The 18,315-nt window shown below is 43.2% G+C and overlaps 1 protein-coding gene across 2 annotated transcripts; it reads right to left on the minus strand.

The window, feature by feature from the left end:
• Positions 1-1,969: 1,969 nt before the first annotated feature.
• On the minus strand, positions 1,970-18,030 carry SLC25A15 (solute carrier family 25 member 15). Of its 2 annotated transcripts, XM_049815701.1 has the most exons (8): positions 17,670-18,030; positions 15,744-15,871; positions 11,631-11,889; positions 10,514-10,595; positions 6,883-7,010; positions 6,382-6,551; positions 5,187-5,345; positions 1,970-4,273 (listed from the first exon to the last, which is right to left on the minus strand). In XM_049815701.1, the coding sequence occupies exons 2-8, from the start codon at positions 15,796-15,798 to the stop codon at positions 4,149-4,151; spliced, it is 978 nt and encodes a 325-aa protein (XP_049671658.1). In that variant the 5' UTR covers positions 15,799-15,871; positions 17,670-18,030; the 3' UTR covers positions 1,970-4,148. The 2 variants fall into 2 exon arrangements, with proteins under 2 accessions (XP_049671658.1, XP_049671659.1); XM_049815702.1 differs by lacking the exon at positions 10,514-10,595 and having other exon boundaries at positions 6,883-7,020; positions 17,670-18,027.
• Positions 18,031-18,315: the final 285 nt, after the last annotated feature.

An 18,315-nucleotide genomic window follows, 5' to 3' on the forward strand; every position in this document is an offset into this window, starting at 1 on the left:
AGCTGTTCTCAGCAGTATGGGTCTTCTGTGGAGACTGTTCAAGCCTTCCTTGATGGGAAGTGTATTGAGGTTAGCTGCTTGGTTCTGTTGCTTCTTTAGTCTTCTTATTGTTAGGCACTATGAGCGGAAGGGGACTGACATAGCTTTCCATAGCTAATAACTAGCTAACAGAGTAGGCAGAGAGATCTCATACTTTCCAGGTGCTTACTTGGGGGTAGTGGCATACTATGAAGTACATGTGTGGACTCGAGTTTTGCTATTGCTGTGTAATTACTTGGTATTTAGGAACCGGGCTGTTTGAAAACTCCCACAGAGTTGGAAGCTGCTTCTGTCAGCACTGTACTTCAAGTGTGGAGGTTGAAACCTGTCTTCAATGACAAAAAAAGCGTTCCACCAATTGTTTGCAGTTTTAGCTACAGGATAGAGTGAGCCTGGGTCACTTGGATACTGTGTGGAAGTACCTGGAGGTCGTGTAGTCCAAACTCCTGTGCAAAATGGGCCCAGGTAGAACAGGCTCACACAACCTAGTTCAGATCCGTAGATCTCCAAGGATAGGGGTTTCACACAAGCCTTAACCTTACAACTGCTCTTCCTTCCTGGTTGGGATTTCCTTGTGTTCTGAATTGTGGCGGCTGACTCTCGTCCTGCCCCTGTATGTCTCTCGAAGGGCCCGGCTCTGTCCCCTCCCATGAACAAGGAAACTGCAGGCAGCACTAAGTTCTCTCCTTAGCTTTGTTACAGTTCTCTCCACCATCTGCCCTCATTGTCCTCTGCCTGGCTTGCTTTGATATGTCACTGCCTTTCTTGTACTGGGGAACATGGAATTGGATGTGGTATTCCACAGCTGTCTGACAGATGTGAGAGGTATGAGCAGAAGGTCAGAACTGTCTCATTTATTGGCTCCAGAGCCTGCTACTGCAGCCTAGCCTCTGCTGCACAGGTGTGCTGCTCCCCAAACTGTAGTGTTGTTTCAAAGGCTGCCTGCGTTATTGCACACAGACTTGGTAAACTGCCTCTCAAGGTTAAGGGGAGCTGGCAAAGTTAATGGAACCCCTGCATCTCTGGCCTGAGGAAAGGAGGAGGAGGTACCCACTTGGACAGGAGTGAGACCAAGGCTGCAGCACTAGAGGGTGATGGAGCAAGAAGGCAGCTATGGCCTGTGTGTCTGCACTGTGTGTACCAGGACCTGGAAGAGGATGCTATTTCATTGCAGCTAGAGGTGACTGATGACTAAGTTCCTTTTGGCTTATCTTGGGCAATTGGTATTGCTGTCCTAGGCTGCCCTTGCTAATAGCTTGTAGGGCTGTTGATGTGAACCTTCCTCCTGCTTATGGAGTAAGCTAATCTTCTGTAACAGCAGTGAAGGCTGTAGCAACAGGAGTCAGATTTTTCTAGTTGAAGCATACAGTTAAGTAAAAACTATTGGATAAGCAGGAATGAGTAACAAACCAGCTGTATGAGATACATTCTTAAGACATCCAAGCACTGCTGCTCTGATGGTAACAATAGTTCCTGAATTCTCTGCAGCACTGACCTTCTCTGCCTTTGGGGTAATGGATACTCATCACTTACAGATGTGCCATTTAGGTGACCTGTTGGGGACTCTGGGCAGGAAACCTACCCTTAGTGTGTATCAATCAGGATAATCAGTAGTCTAGAAACTTGGACATTGAGTTGAACCTTAATATTGGAACTGACTTTGGTACTAACAAAGCACCAGGCCAAGGTCTGTACTATGGGCTTTATTTTCCATAGTAGATTATGTGAAATCTCCAGTTGTGTCACAGCTGGTGCTTTGCTTCAGTTCTGAGGACTTTACACATTCATTGATTGTAGAAAGCTTTTTTCCTTTAATTCTGGAGGGGTGGTGACACTGACTTCAACCTATCTTATCTTTGCTCTCAGCTAGACAAGTTTGTTAAGTGGTGTTATATAAGTAATAGCCAGGCACTCAGTTAATCAAATCAAACTTTATTCCCATGAATTCCTATACCAGCATTATGAAGTTCTTAGCTGAACAACTGATACATGTCTACAGCTTAAGCAGCTGTGCATGGAAAAAATTACTGCTTCCTTCAGAAGTTGATGTTAAACTAGCAAAATGCATGTCTATCTTAGTCATCAGCTTCTTGCTGTAGGTTCAGTTCTAAATATCCTGCTTCTCTTGAAGCTTCAACTTTTGTATTAAAAACTGCTACCATGAGCTTTAAAAAATGAAAGCAAAGACAAATCTAAGAAATAGATTGAAGTATTCCACTGATGTGGAGTCAGTCCTCACCTTTTCATAACTATTAGAAACATGTACAAATATACTATTTCTCTTGGCTAGACAATTTTGAGAAGGGCAAGTCTAACAACTCTTAAAGCTTCACCCTCCTACCTGAATGATTTAAACATTTGGTATAAATTCCTTTTAAAGTACTGATGATGCACAGTATTACTGCCCCTAGTGTACCAGTCCATCAAGGTAAATAGGTGCAACAGACACTGAAGATTCTTCAGCCATGCCCTGCTTTAACTGCCTTATCTCATAGGTGTATGAAAGGGAGATGAATGGTTCCTGCTGCATGTGAAGGCTGGGGAAGCAAAAAGCATTTGTGGAACCTCTCATCAAAGAGGCTGTAACAGGGCACTGGAGTGCACCCTGGCTTCACTGCAAGAGGCAGTAAGTACTGAGATGCTTTCATCTAGGCCTAAAGCTTTTTCCTGTTTCTGGGATCTGAAAGGGAAGCTGTAATGTGCAAAACAAAGCTGTTCCAGCTGTGACTTGTCAGTCACTGGTGAACTGTGGTTGCTGTGAGAGGTTGTTCATCTCTATGTAGCTCTGATGAACTTGGTGGGTCAAAGAGCTGTCTGTGCCTTCCACAAGGGTGGGTTGTCACTTACAGCACACAGGCAACATCCCTCTGTGCAACTCCAAGCCTGAGTCATGAACTGTGTTGCTCTGAGACCTGCTTTGCTTTCTCCCAGGATAGGCAATAGCTGCTTCTTACAAGGCAGAGCATGTTTGTATAAAGAACATCCTACTTCAAGAATAGAAGTAGCATCTAGAAATAGGCATTACTGCATCATTTTGAGTAATACTAACAAACTGCATGTTTAATCAAGTAACATGACCAAGCAGGCATGCCTTCAAGGCCTGAAGGTGATACAAACTACCCAGTCATACCAGCTTTTTCCACTCAGCTGAAGAGATGCAGGAAGTGGCAGGACTCCTGGCCAAGTAAGTGTGTGCTACACTATGGAGACCATGGTGTGAGTTGTCTTTAAGAACTCAGTTCTGGCTTTCTGCTCCTCTTCAGCTTCTCCTTCAAGCACATAGACTCATTTATGTTGACAGGAGCCTGCACAAAGTTACAGTTCCATGCCCAGAGCCAGCAGCTATTTCCAGCAGTCTCCCTTATGTTAAGTGCTTAATTCAGTGGTGCTTAGCATATTCTATCACTTCTTGAAAGGATTCAGAAAATAATGAAGTTCTGCATGGACTCAAACCTAGTAACTATATGTTTTTATCTCAAACACAGGCATATCTCAGGCTCTAAGTCATACCAGTACAAGGTAGAGGGTGAACACTTCCTACATTTATAAAGCCCCATTCACTGGGACAGGGTATACAAGTCAGACACCAACTGCCATGACCTTGGCAAGTCACAGAAGGGAGCTGGGCAGGGGTCTAGCTGAGGGATGTGTGTGTCAGCCATTTCAGCAAGATTAGACAGGACTGCTGTTACTTTGAATCAGGCACTTGCCAGCAACAACTGGGAAAGTCCACCATCACAGCACAGACTTTAACAGTGCTTTGCCTTAAGTCACAGCCTACTACTGCATGTTACATTAAACCCCACAGTTCAAGAGAATTCTTTTTTAGCACCATTACAGGTCAGGAAAATACATTTATGACATGCAATGTACCCACCAGTGCAGAATCTGCCAGATGGTGATAGTTCTGCTGGTCCAGTTCAAGCAGCATGTACACATCTATGAAATCACCTGAATTTAAAAACATTATAAATCCTAAACTGGAGCTGAGTTCCTAAAATTAGGTCACTGATTTGGCCCTGCTCAGGCCATGATGTGATCTACAGCTTTTTGATCGTTTATTTAAATGATCCTTAAACAACCTTTTCTTCTCCAGCTGCTAGAAGGTATCAGTAAGAATCCATTTGTTTCATCATAAGTTTCCAGCTATACTCATAGGCAAGGAACAGTGCCCCATTAGCCAGGAATGCACGGATCATAGTTGGTTTTAGTCCAGAATACAAGGCAAGTACACCTGGAAATGAAATCAGAGCCAGTCAGCAATTTATTAAACAGCCTATCTGCATCAACCACTGTGCTTTTACCTTCAAAGGATACTGAAGTAAAATGCTTCTGCTTAGAGGGGCACACACACAGAGAGCTGAATTCACTGGTGTAGCTGCCAACCACAGTGTTGCTGGATATCAATAGAGAAGGAGTATCTGGAGTTCTAACACAAGTTTAGCCATTTAAGTGCTTATGGTAGAAGCTTATCTCAGGTATGACAGGGTCTTCACAAGGCTGCCTTGGTCACCTGAGGATACACAGCAGCTGTACCACAGCAGCCAAGGGGCCAGAAAGAACAGCAGGACCCTGTTGGAGCTGTGCCCCAAATCAGACTCCAGCTCCAGTGAGTACCTCCCCTAGCAACAGGGCCAGGATTCCCATCTGCTGCCATGTACATTCTTATACCACCTTCAAGTGCCTGGTGCAGGCCTTTTCCAGAGGTGAGACACTGAGGTAAATGCCCCAAGTTGCCAGGCTAGATAGGATTGATTTATCAAACAGCCCTCAGTCAGCCATATATTAACTTCTAGAGGTGAAGAAAAATTCTGTACTTGACTCAACCAGTTCCTTCAATTTTCATGTATAGGTTTGTCCATGGGTAGTGGAGCTCATTCCATTATCTACTTCTAGTGCACACTGAGCTTTTGTTAGCTTTAAGTGAATTGTCTCCTGAACTAAGAGACATACTGCATCTGCCATGCCTCAGTTTCTAGATTCAAAGCTTTCCAAACTACATGAAGCATCAATATTTGTTAGAAACAGTTATTGTCTGTCTCTAACACCTTATCATTGGACTAGGTTTCTTAAGCACTTTCTGGTATTGGAGGGTATAGATTTCAATCTGCAGGCCTACAGATTCATCTGATAAACTGCATACTCACCTTCAGTTCTTACAACAGTTACAAATGTTCCCATAAAGCCTGCCTGTTTTCCAGCCATTGAAAGAACCTGAATTCTAGATTTGACACAGTCCACAGGATACACAGCAATCCACAGACAGCTGCCTCCAAAACCTCCACTTAGTAGCAAAGGAATGGGACCTAAAGTTAAGAAATAAGCTTTTATACACACCACAAAATATTAACCAACATAAGTATCACATTACTTAATCTACAGAAGTCAAGGAGGAACACAGAGGAACCTGCTTATGACAAAAGAGCAGTTTCTGCTCTCCCACAAACCTGTAAATTAGTTCTAAGCCACTGGTAAGTTACAAGTCTAACCAGAAGCTCAAAGGTTATAAGGAGTGCCTCTTAGCCCCTTAGATTATTGGCCATGCTAAAAAAGCATAACTTGGAATGCTGGTTTGGGTGTATTAACTAAATTAACTCCACCCCTTTCACACTTGTAATCACTTTCTAAGGCTAATTGTGAAATGGCTTAGAGTAACATCACATAGTGCCATTAATCACCTATATAGAGATTTATTTGGTACAGTGAAATTACTTTGTGATCAGTCATTTTTCACAATGTAACCTCATTTTGTTTCAGATAAGATGTTTAGAAATATTTTGCAACAGAGACCAGAATGCATGCAGCTAAAATCCTAACTCCCACCAAGACAAAGTATTGCCATTCAGTCTTTCAGCAAGAGACAAGCAATCTTTATTCTGGCCATCTCCTCATTTTTTCATGTCTAATTTTCAATCTCAGTGTTCTCTTACCATCATTGTAATTACATCAAACGGTCAGCATACACTTGAACACACTGTTCAAGAGAATACAGCTAAAGACTTCAAAAAAAAAATCACTCTGAACAGCTGCTGAAATGAAATAATTGTGTTACACTGTAGGGTCAGATATTTAAGTAGTTTAGCAGTATTAGTGTAAGCTCGCTATTTATTTTCCATTTAATACATCCTGCTCCACTGGAAAGTGGTCACTTCAATAATTCATTACTATAAGTACAGAAAATGCAGACCTCCATATTTAGTATGTCCAGTTTCCTTCATTTTACATGTATTTTACAACTGCTGTGCATCATTAGTGTATGTTCAGGGAAAAAATCCCCACCACCCCCCTTTATGTCCCCCATGACAGCATGCTAAAATCCACCTGGAAAGAGAGGCACCATACCTAATTCATCTTTTGATCTCCCAGAGGCAAAGAATGTCCGGCTCAGTTCATACCCTCCAAAGAAGAAGAAATAGCCTGGGACTTCCCGCAGCAGAGTGCTTGATAGGCCACGGTAAAATCCAAGGGGACCATCCTTTTGAATAACACCCTTCACTACTGACCAAACTGTACTGAGAGAGAGGTTGATCCAGTTAGTGATGCTTAATAGCCAGATAATGAGAAGGTTACAGAACAGTAGGCAACTGCAGCAACAATTAAGGGTTAGACCCATTGTGCAGACAACAGAATTCAAGTAAGACTTAGAACAAGATCCTGCTGGGAACCCTTCACTGGCATCCAGCTTTACCAGTACCAGAAAGACCTCCAGACTGCGACCCTCCCAGCCACAACTCCTCTCTGGTTAACAGTGCACTACAAATGTGACACTGAGCCAATAGAGAATTAAAAATACTGAATACATATAAAAGGGTTTCAGAGATTCTGGGCAGGGTATATACTTACTTATGTCCCTGGATTATCTTTCCTGACAACTGCATTTCATGCATGGCCTGCAGCCGGCACTTCACCAGCTCTGTGGGACAGAGGACGAGGGTGGCAAAGGCAGAGGCGAAGGAGCCTGCAGCAGCATTCTGCAGATCACTGCAAGAGAGAAACTGCAGAAGGTATTTGGGCACTGACTGTCAGCGCAGTGGACCCACTGCACCAGCAATCAGCTTCCTGAACCCCTACTCTAAATGTCATCAAGAAACACTGACAGACAGTCTTGGGGAAAGAGTCTCAAGGGAAAAGGGCAGTTACTTGAACTAGGGAGATGAAAAACCTAGCTCATTCCATCTTCATATACAACTCAAATACATGCTTTTGACACCCAATAAGATATGTTGCAACCTTTATCCTTTTTGCTATACTTTAGTGACTGCAGCAGAATAAACACTATCAAACCTTCCCCTTCTTGGCTTCTATAAAGATTTCCATACACTTGTTTTACTGGGCAACTTTGGGGTACTAGTTACTTCCTCAAAGAGAACAGGAGCAATAATCACCTCATACAGGTGTCAACGTTTTCAAATTCACCTCAGTAGTATTAATACAGGTTTTCAGTGGAAGATGTGAGAAATCTGAAAGCAAGGCACAATGGACCACATCTTTCTACAGATGTGTTGCCATGAACGGAACCATGTGAATCAGATAGTGCAAACATAAACCCCACCCCTGAACAAGACAGCACCGTAACCTGCACTGACTCACAGTATTCCAAAACCAGGGCTTACTTTGTGGTGATTTTTAAACATATTGCAAAGTCTGGGCTGCTAAACTGCCAGGCCTCAAAAGGCTGGTAACTCCAGGACCATATTGCTTTATGATACACTTTAAATGGGCTCCTACAGACACTGGTGTGTTGGACAGGAGCTGCACCATAGCACAGAACAAGCAGAGCTTCTCTCTTCTTTCAGAACCTGGGGAGTCAGCACAGCCAAAACTGACCTCACAGCTACATAGAATTTCTTTGCATACAAGGGAGAGGTATAAACCTGCTGGGCACAGGGCAAACATCTATAGTATCAGAGACTAACTTTTCACCTTACAGAAGCATCATGGAACTAAAGTTGTGACATGAAGCAAAGCTTTTGACATATTCAGATATGGCAGTGACAAGAACTGTCAAAGTGGAAGAAATCAGTAACTGCCTGCAGAGCAGCAACTGAATAATATTGCAGCAAGAAAGAAATGGCAACACTGATTGCACAACCATCTTGCAGCACACAGCTTGGCATTAACAGGGATCTGAACTGCAACCCACTAAAGCTCAAGACAGAGCAAGGCAGACTTAAAAATACAGTATGTGGCTGAGCCCTGCAGTCATTAAGCTATGAGCTAGAGCAAGGCAATAAGGCTACACGTTAAAGAATTAGGATAAGAAAACATGGAAGAGGTGCTTCCTAACTATGCACTAAGGCATGCACAGGATCCTTCCTCCTTCAAGAGAGAAAAAACCCAGATGCTATCAGATGAAAAGAATTCTGACACACATACATAAAGGACTAGATTTAGCCATAATTCAGATCTTCTCTACTTTTGCCTGTTGATGTTTAATTCTACATATAAAAATTCAACTAGACCTGCTATTTAGGCTTTGGTCTTTAATATAGGAAACCTCACTGTAGAAGTGATAAGCCTTGAATTCTGTTCAAGTTCCCTCTCAACTCCAAATACCTAACTCAGTATTTTTTCTGGATGGCAGAGTTTTGATCACACATCACAGGAGCAAGAATCTTTCTACTCTTACACTGCTGCTGCTTCTATAAAAGGCATTTATCTTGTTTTTTCAAAGAAAATAACCTGCTGAAGATGACTAGTCACGTAATGAGAAAGTCAAACTGAGGTGAACAAGGATAATAGCTCTCTCAGTTTAGACTTTGGCACAGAACGAAATCAGTTTGGTTAGACTAAACGGGCATTTAAAGACAAACAGAATTTAGCACTTCTCTTTCAATTTGGTTGTCTCAGTTTAGACTTTAGCATGGAATGAAATCAGTTTGGTTGAACTAAATGGATGTTAAAAGATAAATAGAATTTAGCATTTCTCTCACCATTTGTTTTCTTTTTGACACAGGCATCAGGGGCATGTCCTCTTAACTAGAAAGTGTTGTTTTGTAACTGTCCTTGTAACAGTTTTGCAAGGCTTCACACACTGACCAGGGTATCCCTAAACACAGGCACACTAGGCAAGCTTATTCTTAAGCCATTTAAAGGTATGACTGAAAAGGTAACTTAAAACAAAACCAAACTATTATAGCTGGCTTTGAGAAATCTCAAGCATCATGAAATAATGAAAAAGTGAGAAGCAATTGCCTACATATGGGTAAGAAAAATGGTGAGGTTCACCTCAGTTTGTGACTTGATGCATTTTCTTCTTCAGGCTAAGACGGTATGACAGTTTTTAAACAGCAGAGGCAATGAAGGTAATTATAGTTCTTTACTTGTCATGTCTGGAGGTTACCCTCATCAGGGTTTCTTCCCTCCCCTACAGCACACTACAAAGACTTCTTGACTCTTCCACAATAAGAATGAGTGGAGACGTCTTGGACAGACTACATGTACTCAGGGCACCACTGCAGACCATGTCAATACAATTCTCTCATACCTTGTAAGATGCCCCCACAATGATCCAGATGAAGAGATCAAGGGAGCAGCACCAAGGGAGAAATCTTTCAAGTTAACTTAAATCCTTAAGTGTTTTGTCCTAGTAGAGCTGTGCAGTCACACTATTTGCTATTCAATCAACAAAGTATTAAACAGCCATCCTGGCTCTGAAAAATACCATTACCTGACCAAGGAAAGAAGGGTCAGATGTCAGAGGCACATGCTATTGCTACATACTCAGATTGCATTCCCATTCTGTATCCTACGCCAAAGATATGGAGTAGTACACCTATATATATACTATTTGAAAGTTTTCTGCACTACCTCCCCTACATACACCATAAACATGCTGTCTCAGTCACTTGAAGAGATGATCCTAGGACTTCTGCAAGTCTGTGGTCTACCTCCCAGGAAGATTGCAAAAGATGGTTAAGAAGCAAAGCATGCTGTTGGTAGGCCTCCCTCCTACATTTTAGTGGGTAGGAAAAGATAAGGGGTCTGTAAGCTGAGCAAGCAGAAACCCCCTGATCTAAGAAAGCAATAAAAAAAGGTGAAAACAGTTCTGTCTCAACTTCCAGAAGACAGTGAAAGAGAATACAAGTAGAGAGCAATTAATATAATTTGTTTCTTCATCACTTCATATTCCCTCACAGCAGGCCTCAATCTTAAGATACAGCACATCTTAACATGTGATAGGAGCACACCCCACTTAATGCCACTTTTAGATACTTGCCTTGCACTCACGTAGCTACCCATGCCATGTCAGAGATCTCAAATGCAGAATCATGGCCCCCCCAGCTACTTCCATTTGGAGACAGAGGCAACAGAGGCAGAACAAAGATATTAACAAAAAGCTGACCGTCGTTAACCTTGCATCACTCTTTGAATGAATGGAGTTAGGACAGTTATGAGAAGTCTTTTACACACTATGGGGCAGCAGAAGGATGGAGAAGGTGCAGCTACTCTCAGTGCTGCACAGAAGACATACCTTGAGAAATGCGTAATGGTAAGGCACACTGAGACTGCTGGACCACTGACAGCTCAAGTGATGCACCTGGAGAAAAGCCATCCTAGCTAGAAAGAGATTATGATCATTACGCCAGTGCATAAATCCATGACTTGATCACACCCTGAATACTCTGCACAGCTCTGGTCTCATAAGCTAAAACCCCAGACACATTAGAATTACAAGAGTTTCAGGGAAAGACAGCAAGGACAGCTAAAGGAACAGCTTTGGAGTGCTCACTGACTAGGAGAGCTGGGATCCTTCCACCTAGGAAAAGACTCAGGTGGGGAAGAGGGGCATGAAGCAATGGACAGAGGTCTGCAAAATCCCATATAGCATGGAGACCATGGCTAAGGATCGACTGCCTCTTCCAGTTACAGAATTAATGACTATCACCTGCAGAACTCCCTGCCAAAGCATACTGCAGATGCAAGAAACTTAAAAGAATTTGAGAGGAGACTGGACAAGTGCCTCAAAAGAGATCCAAGGTCACTGACTGGATCACACCAGGATCAACAACTGATAACACAGCCTGGCACAGGACTAAGGAAGTATTAGACACTTCCCTCTCTTCTTTTTCATTCTTTAGGCAACCACTTACTGCCAGTGCTGTAGACAACACACTGTGCAAAATTAGACCTTTGGTCTAACTACCATTACATTCAAGCTTTTGAAACTCAAATAATTTTTTTAAAAGCAAGGCAGTATTAAAAAAGTGTCTTTCCCCTTAGTATGCATCCCTGTAAGAAGAGCCACTACCTCCCCTGCAAAATCAGAATTGCCTAGAGATCAAGGGAATACTAACTTTCAGGTGTTGCAATGCTCAGTTCCTTTGGTAAAAACATACCAGGTCTTGAATATTCCAGTTAAGTTCTGATTATCTAAGCCAGCCAGCTGCAGTGACAAGTAAATGGCTCTGTTGTAGTTAGACACCATTTCCTAGCACAAAGGTTTATATTCCAAAACTTACTACACTGCATACTGGCAGAGGGGGACCTGGGACATCAGCTGCACCCTGACAATACAGTATTTGCAAGCAGCAGTTACAGGATTTTTCATTTAGTTATTTTTAAATATGAAACAGATTTCTATTACTAACCTGAGCTTTGTTTTCCTGTCTACTCCAACAATTCTTCTCACAATTTGTTGGCAAAATCCATAGCACATGAACAGAACGGAGTTCTCCGCGATGTTGGCTACAAGTGCTGGTGTAGTTCCCTTGTAGAAGCCTCGAAACCCCACTTGCTTATAGGTTTTCACAAAACAGTCAACAATTCCTCTGTACATGTTGGGGAATGTCTGCATCTTCACCTTTGCGGTGTCGAAGGGCTGGCCAGTCACCACGCATGCTGTCCCACCTAAGCAAGCAGTGGAAGTTAAGAGGGTGGCTGAAGGTTATCACAACTGAAACACTTGTACACAAACGGCACTATTAGGAAAATCAAGCAGAAAGCAAAGATGAATTAAATCTCTGCAGGGAAAGACAAGTGCACTGATTTTAGCACAATGGCATCAATTCAGTGGTGAATTTAGTTACCTGAAGGAAGGGGAAAAAAAAACAAAAAAAAAAAAACCAGGTGCAAGAGCAGTAACAGCTTGATTCTCATTAAACATTCTTTTACCTTACTAAAAGCAAGCATCAAAATGAATCAGTTCACTTACATAAACGGGTACTGAATTAGAGGTATTGTTCTGCAATCAAGCCGCTCGTGTTAATGAGTTAAGCAACATTTTCCATTGCTCATTAACACAGTGGTTCATAAGTCATCTGATTTTACGTTCCAATAATAACAAAAACCTGAAAGATTTGTAATCAAGTGAGACAAAGATTCCTCCAGGACGAGAGGAACACTGCTGAGAGTGCTAAAACTGATGATGCATTATAAAATGATAATCAATGACTCAAGCCCTTTACTTTAAAACTCCAGGTAATTCTTATGTACACTTATTCCCACATACTGGAAGAAAGTGTCCAGTATAAGCTGAAAAAGGACAAAAGGGCAAAGTTACATAACATCTTATCTTTTTCAAACTGAACTGCAAGGTCAATGCCCTGAAAACTTGTGAGATATTTCCATCAGTGTCATCAATAACCACTTTGCCCACAGTGCAGTGTCCTTCCACAAGCTCTAACTCAATTCAGTAGTCTGCAGAAAGAGCTAATGTTACACTTGTTCAGTAAGAAATGCCAGTGAACACTGACAGCAATCTGTTAGAAGCCAATACCTAACAGGAAGCATACGATAGGTGTACCTTATATAGGCTTTATGGGTTTGCTTTTTTAGCAAGAGAACCACCATCCTAAAACAGAAGCTGATCTTTAACCCAAGCACAGCTGACATGCATATACCTTAAAGAGGGCAAATTAACAAGATGTTTTTTCAGCTACAAAACAGAAATAATTATCTGTAAATGCAGATAAGGAAACTGAAATAGAAACAAACATGTGAATCTGACCAAGATTATTTATTTTTCTTCTAACTGGGGACAAGAATAAGCAAGTGTTTGTTTAACCAGGGTTATTTTCAATTGATTTTACTCTTTGCAAACACATTTCTGTTATATTGTTGTTGCTCCTCTGCAAAGAGGTACTTCAGGCCTTTAAGAGGAACTTGAAGATCTACCTGCCATAAAACCTCACTCTCAACCAGATGCATCATTAAAAGCTTCAGAGCAAATCATGCAAGGAAGCATGAAGAGCTTCTTGCTCTGGGAGGGATAACCAAGGAAAGTAGCTGGCTCAAACCAGTAACATCCATGTAAGCCCCAGATGAAGAGAAGAGCAGAGCTGGAAAGGCTCAGCCAATGCTACTTGCAGGCAAGTCAGGTAGATATTAATCTACAGGACAAATGCTAGGTTCCTGTGTAAAGGTAAACCTAAAACATCCACATGCAGTAAGATAATGGCTGTTGGAAGAAGCCCAAGAAAACCAGGAATGGTCTTGGCAATGCAAAGCTGAAAAATGGGAAGTTGACTGTGAATGGCTGTTCCAAAAAGAGAAAAAGCTCTCCTTATACTGTCATTGGAGGTGGCACAAGAAGCCCAGTAAACTACAGCAATGAACTTTACCTCAAGGTAAAGACCAAGAGTCCCAGTTAATATCAAAAATACTAAAGAAAAAAATAGTTCTTCCAGCCAGTAGTAAAGAGTCTAAAAAAACCCCAAAACAAACCAGAAAGTGAGCACTCCTTGAACATTTAGACAAGTGTGGTCCTAATAATAACATGGGAACACTGAGGAAAAGAGTCTTACTTAGTCAAAGAAGCGATTAGAGGTTGCTCAGATCCTCAGCAAAGGACTGACCCACAGGCAGCTAAATGACTTATTTATTCCTGTTCAGAATTTACTTGCCCCAATATGTCATTACTTATCAGCTAGTCAAGACTGTATCTGGGGAGGAAGGTAAAACTAGGTTTCACATTTGCTGGAGGAACTAGCTGTTTGGCTAGTTAAACACACTTTCTAAAGGGTACAGAGACACATGTAACTCAGAAACGAGCACTACCAATGAACATAGGCAATACGAAGCAAGTATGTGGAAAGAATATGGGAAATAAATACTAGAGGAACAGTAAAACTATCCATCACAACAGAAGTAGCAAAGAAGAAAATGAGAACAATGATTTAGGATTAGTGAGGTCATGTTGAAAAAGGTCTGAATTCCTTCATCTTAACTGAAGGAGAACTGTACCAGATAAAAAAAGAGCATAATTAGCTCCAAGATCCTCTAAGCTCTCCTGCCAAAAAGCAGGCAAACCTCAAGTGCATGCCCTTTCAGCCTGAATGCAGGCATGGAACAGTATCAGTAAGCAATGGATTTCTAAGCTAATGCTAGTTTCCAGCTCTTGTAGTAGCTAAGATGAGAGAGACCAGGCTTCAACCCAGAAAGACAACTTCCTAAGCCAGAGTGCTCCACTGCCCTGGATGTTAACAGCGGCACTCCTGAGCTGAAGTACCTGGAAGGAAAGCAATCACACATCCCGTTTAAGCACCCGGTATCACCCACAAAACCATGAAGAACTGCACAGATATTAAGTTGCTACTTTGGGAAATAGAGCAGATATAACAGCTATTCTTTACTGAGGACCCAAAACCCAAGGAGAAAAAACAGACTAACGAACTTATGTTTTCTAAGGCAGCAAAGGAGTAAGAGCAGAAACACCCCTCTTCCCTTGCAGGGAAAGAGGGTGTTGTCTAGTCAATAACATATTTTGCAAAGGCTAACAAAGCAGCTATTCACTGGGCAAAATGTGGTGGCAGATTAAATGCTTTACAAAGGTGCCACACGGGACTTATGTTATCTGTCACTCCTTGCCTTCTCACTGCAGTAAGGTTAACTCCACTCTGACAAATGACCTCAAATAACTACCCTTGAATGCATGTAACACCATTAATACTGTCATATTTGCAGCATTAACACCATCATAAAAGGACTGACTGTAATAGTTATTGTATGGGAAGAAAAACATTAAATTGTTTAAACTGGTTACAACAGTACATTACACAGAAAAGGTGGAAGGAAAGATTTGTCTAAACACAGTCAGCTTTGAAACATCAAAAAGACCCTTTTTTCCCTGGTGGAGTTAAACCAATTCATCCCTCAGCCACAGACACTACCAACATGGTAACGTCACCGAGACCAAGCAACTGTTTCCACATTTGTGACTGTCACAACTGGTCCAGTAAAACTTTATAGCACAGACCAGACCAATGTGGAAGTTAGTTAACCGAGTTCATCATCATCATCAGTCCTACTACTAAGCTTCCCAGCTTTTAAAGATTCACACTGGGATGTTGTCTGAGCCAATATCCCTTCCAATAGCCTCTTGCCCATTTACATGAGAGGGTTCCTGTGACAAAAGCAGCACCTCAATCAGTCACACACTGTTCGAGTTCATTCCAAAACTCTACTTGTGACTGATTCTTAAACTCATGTAAGCCTGAGAACTAATGCTGAAACTTAAGCCTCCTTCTAGAAAATCATTAGTCTGAAATAAGGGTTACACCCTCACTGTGTGGCAGGGGTTTTGCCAGGGACGAACAATAGTGATGCAGTTACCACGCTGGCTGAGGTCAGCTGCTTCACCTCCATATCCTTAAAATACAGAAGGCAAGGCTTTTTATAGCAACAGGAAACTGCTCTTATGTTTGTCAAAGCTATTAAAACTGTCCCTCAAAAGTTTTGTGCAATTAAGTTCTCTCCAGCATTACCTGCAGCTCCTGCTGTGAGGTCAATAGCAGCCTGAATAGCAGAGTTGATCCTCATGCTTCACACCTGTTTATCAGTTCCTTCAGAGTGAAGTCTCCTGTTTCCTAGCAGGTGTCAAGATATTTGTCTCCTGAGGGAAGAGACAGATGAAGAATACATGATTTACAACAATAACTCCGACAGGCAAAAGCATCACGCTAATGCTTTCACTTCCACTCTTCCATTTAGCTTGTTTTAAACCACTGAGAGACAGAAAATGCTCATCCCCAGGACTGAGACGTAGCATATTTTGACTGACTGGCTTTGCCACATTAGGCAACTCCTCTGGAGTATCACTGCCTAGCTTCAGAGTACTTGGGCTTTCCAGCTTCTACTCTCCCTGGATCTCTCCAACAAAAGCAAAGAGTACCTCCAGGGACCAGTGCTGAGCATTACCTTTCTACTGATTATAGAAGCATAGCCTCCATCAGGTGTCTAAGGCTAGCTGGCAGGAATATTTCCCCCCCACCTTGTCTCAGCTCCCCACCTATAAAGCAAAACAGAGAATTGCTCTCCTCATGGTGAACAACAGCTAAGAAAACTGTATTCATGATGATACAGGCACATTAGGTATTTCTACGTGGCTCTCAGAAGATGAGTAGAAAGGAAATGAACATCTAGAACTCTCTGGCTGTCATGTTCCCAGTGCAAGTCCCCCACACTCCAGCATATTATGAATAAGAATTACACCTCATCTCTCAGGAAGGCAGCTGGAAAGCAGAAATACAAAGGCAACACTTTCAAATAAAACATTCAAATTAATTCAGTTCTCAAGTCTGCAGCAAGGTACTTTCACTGGGCGACTAGTTAAAACAAGCTTGCTTATCTGGAGTAAAATCACTGAGCCAAAGAGCTCCCACTGTTTCAGAACTATGTTGCTGAGCGAGAGACTTGGCTGGCAGTGCTGTCAAAAAAGTTGCACGAGTCTTAAAAAACACACATATAACACACGTGAATCAGCCCCTCATTGACTTTCAAGCCTGGCTTCAAGCACAGCACATCAGTAAACAGAATGTTTTTCACTCTTCTACCTACTGTAATGCTTCTTTTGAAGTCTGTTGCCTCCCAAAATATGTTTTGGAGTAATACGAATGGGAATTGTAATTTCCAGTAGGCTACATTGACAGAATAATTAAAAAAAACACACTGCATGAACCACATCCTTCATGCAACTTTTACATTACAAGCACAGACACTTGCATACAAGCAAGGCTTTAAAGAAAGCTGGTCTGTAAGCAGATTTATTATTCCCAAAGCTTAAAAACCAACAGTAGGCCAAATACTGTCACTCAGTAACTTTGCATGTCCAGTCTATTTTAGATGTGTTGCACAAATCTGAATGTTAATGGGTTTAAAAACCAAAAAGTCACTACTCTTGTAATAAATGGCGCTAATACACGCTATTTCTGAATTGTGGTTAGAGTTGAACCGTTTCATTTGAACCACAGTATGTTAGGTGTTATTTCAAAGCAGAGGCTCCAAGACCAAGTTAAACTTCATTATCCCATATACCTCGATAGCGTTCACATAGCACTCTGCAGTTTTGCTTCTCATTTAGAGGAAGAAAAGAGCAACAGATCAGCGAGACAGCCCGAGAATGAAGGGAATTACCAGAGAGCAACAATTGCCCGTATTCAGTAAAACACGCGTGCCGCTTGCATCATGCCGAGTGCTTATCAACTTGTGCCAGTCCCCAAAGGGGGCACATGCCAAATCACCCACAGATGCCCACTGAAAGCTCGGCAGCAGAAATAAAGACAGAGATGCCTATAAAAACATGGGAGCTTTAAGCGCCGAGGAAGTTTAGTTTCCCGATCCACAGGGGCACGTTGCCACTTTCCAGATTTAAGCCTCAGTCAAAACTACCCCGGTATTCCATACGTACGTACCTTCCCTCCTTTTTTCCTTCCGACTTGTAGTAACGCTAGCAGATTAAAACCAGCTGGTAGATACAGCGAGGCGACAACCGCTCCGTTCCTCCAAAGCGAATCCAAGCCTCCAACCTGGCAACACAGAGGCATCAGCCGGCGTAAGGAGCTCCGGCACAGCCCCCCCCGCAGCCCCGGACGCCGTTCCCTGCTGCGGCGGCGGCCTCCGAACGCGAAGCAGCCAAACCCCGCAGGCAGCACCGCTCCCCGCGGCCGCCCGCCAAGGCAGGCCCCGGCTCCGCCGCCCAAGGTCACGGCAGGCCGGCACCCCGGGGACCGCGGCCGGTGCGGGGACCGGCTCTTTACCGCCCGGACCGCCGCCTCCGGGGCGAGGGGGGGGAGCAGCTCTCCTTGGCCGGGGAAGGCTCCGGCTGCAGCCGCGGCAGCCCAGCTCCCCCCGCACCCGCCCGTTTCCAGCGGGAAAGCCCCAGCCTGCGGCGCGGGGAGATGGCAGAGGCCTGCGGGGGCCGGAGGCCGCCTCACCCCGGCCCCGGTCCCCGGCCCGCAGCTTCCCCAGGGGCCGCGGCGCAACCCCGGGCCCGCCCGCCCGCCCGCCGGGCCCGGTTCCCGCCCGGGGACCCCCCCCCTGCTCCGCGCCACAGCCCGC

The sequence above is a fragment of the Accipiter gentilis genome, chromosome 13 (assembly GCF_929443795.1).
Source record: "Accipiter gentilis chromosome 13, bAccGen1.1, whole genome shotgun sequence".
Classification (NCBI taxonomy): domain Eukaryota; kingdom Metazoa; phylum Chordata; class Aves; order Accipitriformes; family Accipitridae; genus Astur; species Astur gentilis.

Bases quoted from the DNA above. Each gene is read 5' to 3' on its own strand.
- SLC25A15 (XM_049815701.1), bottom strand. From the start codon at position 15,798: ATGAGGATCAACTCTGCTATTCAGGCTGCTATTGACCTCACAGCAGGA. The intron at 7,011-10,513 runs GTATGTCTTCTG...AGTGATCTGCAG, and splicing joins ACCATTACGCATTTCTCAAG to AATGCTGCTGCAGGCTCCTT. The intron at 4,274-5,186 runs GTGAGTATGCAG...TTTCATTTCCAG, and splicing joins AACTGTTGTAAGAACTGAAG to GTGTACTTGCCTTGTATTCT.